Source organism: Hipposideros armiger, unplaced genomic scaffold (assembly GCF_001890085.2).
Source record: "Hipposideros armiger isolate ML-2016 unplaced genomic scaffold, ASM189008v1 scaffold_749, whole genome shotgun sequence".
Classification (NCBI taxonomy): domain Eukaryota; kingdom Metazoa; phylum Chordata; class Mammalia; order Chiroptera; family Hipposideridae; genus Hipposideros; species Hipposideros armiger.
The window spans coordinates 625,897-635,148 of record NW_017732099.1 but is presented as its reverse complement, the minus strand read 5'-3'; the positions used below and the strand labels follow the sequence as shown (position 1 = coordinate 635,148).

At 33.0% G+C, this 9,252-nt stretch overlaps 2 protein-coding genes across 2 annotated transcripts in view; both read right to left on the bottom strand.

Annotated features, from left to right (window-relative positions):
* The window catches only part of DEFB114 (defensin beta 114), an 11,079-nt gene extending 8,459 nt beyond the window's left edge, over positions 1-2,620 (bottom strand). Inside the window, exon 1 of the mRNA XM_019628140.1 lies at positions 2,563-2,620. Within this exon, the coding sequence (XP_019483685.1) occupies positions 2,563-2,620 (58 nt within the window). The remainder of the gene's footprint in view (positions 1-2,562) is intronic.
* A 3,692-nt stretch (positions 2,621-6,312) lies between these two features.
* DEFB113 (defensin beta 113) lies at positions 6,313-7,398 on the bottom strand. The gene is made up of 2 exons (XM_019628136.1): positions 7,341-7,398; positions 6,313-6,557 (listed from the first exon to the last, which is right to left on the bottom strand). Exons 1-2 carry the CDS (start codon positions 7,396-7,398, stop codon positions 6,313-6,315), a joined length of 303 nt encoding a protein of 100 aa, XP_019483681.1.
* Between the last annotated feature and the right edge of the window lie 1,854 nt (positions 7,399-9,252).

Genomic DNA, 9,252 nt, shown 5'->3' with positions numbered 1-9,252 from the left:
ATTGTCAGTTTGCCAAGGGTTATACTTATCTCTTATCCTGTGGCTGGCACCTGGATCTCTACTACTGAAGAGACTTCATATCAATTAACAGTACTATCACGTAAAGGTCATAAAATGTCATAGGTGGTTTTAAAATTTTAATACTTGTTTCTTAGATTATTCAAGAGTATTTAAAGGGTTAACAAATTGAGAAAGGTATAATTGTTTAAGTCAGGTGGATTAAAATATGGAAAGAACTTATGGCTAATTTGTAAATTACCTTAACTAATACAAATTAATTAACACAAACCAACCATTGTCACAAGAGTAGTGTGGTGTTCATTTGTCACAGAGCATCTTTCTGGATTTGCTGGAAAGTTATCCAGCTAATCAAAAAAATCTTGGCCAATTTGAAGAGGCGATTTATTTTTATGGGCTCTGCTTTTCTCCCAAATTTTACAATATTTCTCAAGTGAACAAATTGTCTTGTGACTAATCCATCTTAATTTTTAATTTCCTAAAACCTAGAGCATCAGAACTGATACTATCTTCTTGACAGCATCCATAACACAGGTGAATGTTTCTCCTTCACTATTTTAGATTCAGCCTCCCATTCACCATGCAATACATCATAAAGCTGCGAAAGCCACCATGTGTCAGCCATTTGAGACCCTGGCCTATTCTGAGACATCTTAAGAACTGAACACTACTACATCTTACACCTGGACACTGCCTTGCATTCCTTCACCTCTCCTACTTCCTCTCTTCCTCTTTTCCTTCTACTTCTATTCCTCTATTTCTTGAAATACTGCAATGTGATATTTAGTGTGATAAGCACTTTATTTACATTATCTATTTTAATCTTTGCACAAGCTTATGAAATTAATGATATTACCATCCATTGTACAGGTAAGAGAATTAAAGCTTTCTCCACAACTACAAAGGAGCCTCAGATCCTTAATATAAACCCTGTTCTATTTGATGGCAAGCTCACTTTACAAAACACATTGTATGCTGTTTTTATTATCTCTATGGATTATTTTATGCTTGTATTTTCCTAAAATATAGCCCATTCCTTTATGTTTTAACCATCATCAGCATTGATCTCTATCGATTTTCTACCACTGATCTCTTCAGCCTGCTATCATTCTGTATGGACCAAACATTCATCTCACATCTTCACAAAGTATCCATGGAGATTGAACACCTTTCATTGATTCTTTTGTGGCTTTAGGATTTTACTAATAGCCAAATTGCACCATCATGCAACTGATATGTGTCACTTCATGAAGTACTTTGAAGCCACCCGCTCTGACACCTTGTATTACCCTTTCTGGTTATTTTACTTTGTTTTTGCCTATCAAAGCCCAAATACAGACCGTTCTGTCCCTTGCAGTAGGCATTATAACTTAGCATCTGTTTGAATAATCAAAAGGTAAAGGGAAGCTTGTGGTCATATTCATAGTATCTACATAGCCTTATTTAAAATTTTCCTGCAATGCTCAGAAAATGTAGAGTTTGATGGTACAGACCTTTTACGTCTGAAGTGCAGCTATCTTTCCATGTGATCTTTCTGCTTTTGACCAAATTATCTACTAAGCTTTTTCTTTAACCTCAGTGACTACTATAGGAAGCATCATGAATTATAAAGAACAAATATGCTGGGATATGAAAACCCTGAATCTGTATCCAACATATCACACACAGTCATCTAAGTGTGAACTTGAAAAATGACCTCCTTTGATGTTACTTTTCTTTTCTATAAAAAGAGGCAATAGCAGTCACCTCATAATGTTATCTAGACATTCATATTACATATCTGCATGAAAAGTTATGAAATGGCGTTTGGCACGTACTGGTCCCTCATATTTACTTCTTGTCTTTTCTTTCTTTCTCTCACTTTCCAAGGTCTAAATACAAATGACTTAACCCCAATTTCAAAGTTGTTTTTTTTTAAATCATAGAATTCAGAACATTTTCCCAGACCTCCACCATTGCCATAACTTCACCATTTTTACTATTTAAAGCATTATGATCGATTTAGAAAGCCATTGCTATATTCCTATACTAATGCATTAACTGATTCAACAAGGATTTTTGAGGTAGTATTTCTTTATTTGTCCCTTTATTTCCACTGTACCTCATTGCCCAGCAAGTTCTGAGACTATATCCTAAATCATCTTACAGATTTTATTGTTGATATCTCAAGAGATATATACTGTTGTTCTCAGCCCACTCATCTTCCCTGTGGTCAAATTTATTATGAAGCCTTCACTTCTGAATCTTATAAATACATTTAACAAATTATGATTTTAAAACTAATTTGTATATCTAAAAAATTCAAGGTCCAGAAAAGACAAGGGATCATCTCATTTTATCTGCATATTAATTTTCAAAATGAGGTAAGTAAAATACTTTAGTATAACACTATTCCAAATGAAACCAAGATTCAACATAATCAAGAGACATTTTTAATTGAAAATATTTTGTTAAGAACTTGCATTTTCCAATTCATAATCTAGTATTTCTATTTTTAGCTAGAATCTAACTGCTACATACAAATACCCCAAAAACACCTTTTACCTGGTAGAATGAAGGTCACATAACACAGAAAATGGAGGAGATAATAAAAGATCTTCATTCTGTAGAAAGAAGCTGCTGAAAGATTTGGTAACAAAATCTAGAGACTAGAGCACTTTCCAAAAAGCCAAGAGACATTTACTATTTATAGTTTTCTAATGAGAGAAAGACTGTTTATCCGGAAACTGTTTTATTTTTATGTACTTAACCCTGCTCCATTGACTAGGGCTGTGGGCAGAATTATCCAAATTGAAAACAATTAAAAGTAATTGAGCTTTATGTAGACGATAGCTGTAAACATGATATCCTTCTGTCAATGGTGATCAATTAAATATCAACACAAAGGGGCATGCATGGAGTGGGTTTATGAGAAATATTTATTTACCATTTTAGATGTAAAACAACTGATCATTACCATACCAGTTAAACTCCTGGTTGCTTTTCAGAATATATTCTAGTCACTAATCTGGTGTGTAAATTCATCAACATGTTCACAGATCCAAAATCCTTACTTATATAGCCAGTGATTCCATTAGTTTCCCCAAATTATTCATTTACCAAAGTCCAGATATTAAGCTTCACTTTTGTCACTGAGTTTTATTACCTTTTTTCAGATGCAATTTGAATATTTATGGAGCTCTGCTTTTTCCTAGAAAAGTCCAAATGAGTTTTCATTTATTTTCAATTTTCACCACAGTAATATATGCACACAATAAATATTTAAAAAAAACAAATAAAAAAGCCTTGCAATGAATAGAAATAATTTCCCACCTCTATTTCCCTATTTTCAAGTTTTCTGGTTACTATTAACATTAGAATCTACTTATCTACTTTATATTTTATTTTTGCTTGACAACCAGAGTATACGTTTTGGTTTCCAATATAAGAAATGTAGATTTAGATCACTTACACTCTCTCCTGTGGTTTCCTTAAACATTTGAAAGTTATATTAATGTTTGAAAATTTCTGTTAGCTATCTTCAAACTTTTAAATACTTCTATCTTTATTCCACCCACTGTCTTGATATTTCATATGAATGGAGTAATAAAATATGTGACAATTTGTGACTGGCTGCTTTCACTTATTATAATATTTTCAAGGTACATCTATGTTGTAATATGAATCAATACTTCATTACATTTTACTACTCAATAATATCATATTGTATTGATATGCCACATAATGCTTCTCAGTCCATCAGTTGATGGAAAGTTGGTTTTTTTCCACCTTTTAGCTATTATGAATAATGCTGCTATGAACATTTTTGTACAAATTTTTGCAATGACACGTTTTCATTTCTCCTGCACATATGCCTAAGTATGGGATCCCAGAGTCAAAAGAAAACTCCATTCTTAACTTTTTCAGGTACTTTCGCATTGCTTTCCAAAGTGTTTCCACCAATTTACATTCTTACCAGCAGTGTATGAAAGTTCTAATGTCTTTATATCCTCAACAATGTTTGTTAATGTCTGTCATTTTAATTATAGCCCTCTTAGTGGGTGGGAAGTGGTAACTCATTGTGGTATTGATTTGTATTTCCTTGGTGGTAATCTAGGTTAAACATTTTTCTGAGTAGCTGTGGAACATTCGTATATCTTCTTTGGAGAAATACATATCTAACTCCTTTGTCTATTTTATAATTGGATTACGTGGTTTTTATTTTATTAAGTAGTAGATATTCATTATGAATTCACGGCAACCATGGCTGAGAGGCTGCTGTTTTTCAAAGCTACTGTAGAGCCGACAGGTGTCGGACAGTAATAGTGCAGTTAAAATGCCACAAAGCTAGCTGTTTCTACTGAAATTCAGCATTTATTTTCTTGATAAATGCTCCTTGGATTTTCCAAGTCTGTGGTTAATTTGCGGAGCTTTTAAAAAGTTAATTTTAGCAATTCTTGCCAGTTTTTCTTTGTTTTATGAAGAGGCAGATATTTGGAGTTTTTTACTTCATCATTTCAGAAGTCCTTCCTATGATTTCATTATTTATTCTTTCTCTCTTCTCTTCCCTTCCTTCCTTCCTTCCTTTCTTCCTTCCTCCATTTCTTTCTTTTCTTTCTTTTCTTTTCTTTCTTTCTTTCTTTCTTTCTTTCTTTCTTTCTTTCTTTCTTTCTTTCTTTCTTCTTTCTTTCTTAACTTTTGTAGTTTGGAAATTATATACACTTCTGGTTAATATTCTTGTGCAACAAACTATCCAGAAACTTGATGGCTTAAAGCAAAATTCATTTAAGTATGCTGATTGATTCTGTGGGTGAAAAATGAACACAAAGCATAATGGGAATGGGTTGCCCCTTTTCTTCTAGGTCTGGGACCTCACATGGAAAGACAATGAAGATTGGGAAAGAAAGCTCATTGGGTAGCTGCTTCTTCTTACCCTTCTTTGGAGAGTCTAATTTTGCTTAACATACTTTTAAATGTTATGTCTTGGGATTTTAGACTTTTTTTCCCCTCTCAATCTGAAGTCATCCCTTGGGTGATTTTATCTCATTGCTTCAGTTAATGGTTCCTCAAATCTATATTTGAAACACATTTTTCTTTCCTGTGCTTCACCCAGGTATAAAGCAGAGAAGTCTAAACTCAACATGTCCTAAATGTTCCTTTCAAATCTTCACCTGTTACTATATTTCCTAATGAATGCTTGTGTTGTTCAACAATTTTTTTCAAGTAAGAAAACTAAACTGGGAATTATCCTTCCCTCTTACACCTCTAATTCACCAAACTTCTTTCATTTCCTCTAAGTCAGAATTCTGATCTAAGTTTTTATATTGCCCAGATCTGTGCTGTAGCTATAGATATAAATAAATAAATAAATAAATAAATAAATAATACACTCAGTGGAGGGTTTGAATTCTGAATATTAAGCATTTACTGATGGAAAGCTTTATAATTCATAAGAAAGTTTATATTAACATTAAATCAATATTATGATAGAATTAATGTGGAAAACTGGAAACACAATGAGTTCATTGAAAACAGGGACAAGGACAAAAACATTAAATACTGAATTATACAATGAAGGAGTTATGTAAAATTCTTAAGGACCAAGAGAGAAGATGCTTGGATTGGCTACCTATGTTCAGAACTGATTACGGCAGTTACCTCTGGATGGTAAAATTAGAAATGACTTTTTTTTTCTTTTTGGACATTTCTATATTCTTCCAAATTTCCTTATTATTTTATCATTAGAAAAAAATACCTTTAAAATGTTTTTAACTTGCTTTTTATTTCATCATATTTTACTCCCTGTTAAATTTTGTTTAATTGATCTTTCTCATATTATCAATACGGTTCTATTATGTGATAAAGATGTATATGACTTTGTGTCCAAGACCCAAGCACATTTTTGCTGAAATTATAGATAGGTAGCATAAACCATGATTGATAGTTGACTCCTAAAAGATCATATGAAAATAACTAGGCTATAGCACAGGGCAAATAAATAGGCCAGAGGTAGAGGGAATGACGAAGGATGGAGGGTGTTTGTCATGTGAGTAGAAGAGAACTTCCGCCATTTTAATAGAGGCTATTTATTGGGTCATCGGGAAAGTCATGACGTATTTTTCTATGTTTTTCAATGCAAAAATGCATCATGACTTTCCCCACGACCCAATATTTCTCTTCTTTATTTCTCTTGTACCAACTCAACATTGAACTCACTAGCTGCAACGATGTAGATTGTGTAACTCAGAAGGCTAGAGGAGACTCATGTGAAAATAGATTTATAGGAAGTAGAAAGTTCTTTTTTTATTAGTAATATTAGTACACTGTAGTGTTGTATAGCATGGTAGAAATAGAATTTACATCTTTATAAGCTTTAATTGTGTTGTATTTAGCAGTTGGCTTTACGTATTTCCGTATAACACAGCAGGGCTCAACACTGCAATAATTATATACATATTCCCAAGTGTTACATGACGTCTTGCAAGCACCACGAACAAGAGTACATTCTCTTTTCCTCTGTACAATTTCACTTGTTTTTTCTCTTGTTCTTTTCTGTGAAACTAGGGGAAAATAGCTATGATTATAAATGCACGTTTAATCCCCTTCAGTAGAGAAATGGATAGATGATATAGGTAGATGATAGATAGAAAATAGATAGATGAGTAAATCAAGTTTTTTACAGTATAGATTTAAACCATTTTGTTTCTGAAATCATGCCTAGGTATCTGCATTAAAAAGTTGAGATTTTATCCCCTATAAATTGGTATAATATAGATACTTATTTATCCAACATTTCCTTTGTCTCTAGCATTTTTTATTTATTTATTTATTTTTGTAAATACAATATCCTTAAATACCTAATCTTTGAATGCTTCCTCAAGAGTAAAGAGAAAAGGATGTGGAAAAAATAGTCTACATGCTTTGTGTTCTAAATAGTCATCTACATTCAACACTCTTTTTCCCCCACCACAAATTAGTGAGTTCGTTATAGAAAGCTTAATTTTGACAACATTTAAAATTTCAGTTCATTTTATTGCATTTAAAAAGAGAAGGCAGTAAGAAGCATGTAAAGATTCACAGTTCCATTAAACAAAACAACAAACAGGTTTAAGTCTACATCTTGGGAATTTTCCCCCCCATTATCTTCTGAACTATCAGTTCCACTCATTTCTTCTTCAATGCAAAATAGAGTGAATTGTATTATGAGTTTATATGGCATCTCCTAACAATAATTTACTTGTTTTATTTTTTCAGAGTAGAGCATTTATTTTTTAAAAATCAAACAAACAAACAAACAAAAAACATTTTGCCCTTTCCTCCTTTTTCATTTTAAGAAGCATTACCTGATGGACCACAAGATACAGTGAAGACAAAGGTCAGGAAAATACAAAGCATCTTCATTGCTGATATAGTTACTTGAGTGAAGTTACTTAAGGCAGAGTTCAAAATATCTGAGTTGTGCTATTGTTTGGTAAAAGAAAGACGAACTCTTGTTTTTATAGCCTGCTTGGGGTTGTTACTGATCTGATTAATGCCACCTTTCAAGATTCAGAACATGCTCATGTAAGTATTGTGAAATAGCACCAAGCCGATTAGAGGATTTAGTTCTGTTATGACCTCAACGAGCCAAATGTGAACTCCTTTTCAGTTATACAAACAAATAATGGGGTTTAAAGTCTTCTTTAGCTAAAAGTACATAATCAGCATCTTCACCATTTTTGGTCACATGCTTTTTCAAGTGTTTATTATGTGCCACGCAGTGTTCTAAGCACTATATATAAATTAGCTAGTTTAATCCTCATAACAATTTCTATGACATAGGAACTGCTCATTTTCCAGTTGAGAAAACTGTGGCACAGACGGATTGTATTCTTGCTTCAAATCACACATGAAGTGATTGGTAGAGCTGAGATGAACTCTAAGGTAATATGATGCCACAGTCCATATTCTCAACCTCTACTTTCTTGACTCTTAACTGGGTAATGGGTGTTTATAGTGCAAAGTTATTCTCTGTACATGCACGTGGATTGAGCCAGACAGTGTTTCTAGAACTCAATTTTTCTACAAACAGAAAATATTTCTAGAACACAGTTCTAGTTGCTGTTATACTGAAAATGTTCATAGTTATGCTCTAAGAATAATTAGTATAATTCTTTACATACCATGTAATGAATCCATCATAGGATTACCTCATTCACAGGGGAAGGCAGCACGTTAAAAGTTGAAAGAGCGCTGGATTTAGATACAGATAAAAGATCTGGAGATCTGGCTCCTCTGCTTACTAGCTGTATATTTGGGATAAATATTCACTAACTGAGCCTCATGAGTCTCTCCTTAAAGGCTGGATGGGTAGGCCCAGCCATACTTAGAGGTTTACAGTAAGGACTAAGTAACAAGGGAAAAATAATTGATAAGTAATTAACACCAAAACATAGACAGTTTGGCTACGTGTGAAAACTGAAAAGATGTATCCTTGCAACTTAGTGATTTATGTTCTAACTCCCTCTGTGACTGAGGGAAAACAAATTATAAGGGTAATCTGTAATCTGAGTTTTAAAAGCAGTAATCTTGTCTTCATGTTACTTCTCTGCTTCAGTCCTTATTTAAAGGTTGCCTATATATTTACAGCCAAATCATTGGAAAAATCTATTTTCTCAATATCTTTCTAAAAACACCAAAAGAACCCTTTAAACGACTGGAAAGCTAATAAGACTTATTGTATGTAAACAGAGCAAAATAGCAAGTGTGAAAATACAATAGAAAATGAAAGGACCAGGCATTATCATAGTGATGGCACAGATTAGAAGATGGCCTAGGACAAAATGGCCCGCTCTTGCTTCATTGAAGCTGTGTCCATTTCATCTAAAAGAAGCCACTCATATCAAGTTGGGACATCAGAGAAACTCATAAAATGCATGGTCTTTTCCCTCTTTGATTAAATGTGAAGTTGGGACTAGTGACATCTGAATCACACAAAACAAACATAAGTGACAATATCTCAATTTTCCAAAGGAAGGGACATAAGTAGAACCAAACTAGATGCATAGAGGAGAAGTTAATTTATTTATTTATTCCTTAAAATGGATATCTTAGGGCTTAATTTGAAGAGACCCAGATTCTAGGTTTTTATGAATAAAAACTTTTTTTTAGGGGGAAAGGCAGAGAAAAAAAATGGGGATATGGGAATATAAATGAAATTGCAAGTAGTAACTAAAGAAAAGAAGATACAGAGGAATTTTTTTTTTAAGTATGTGA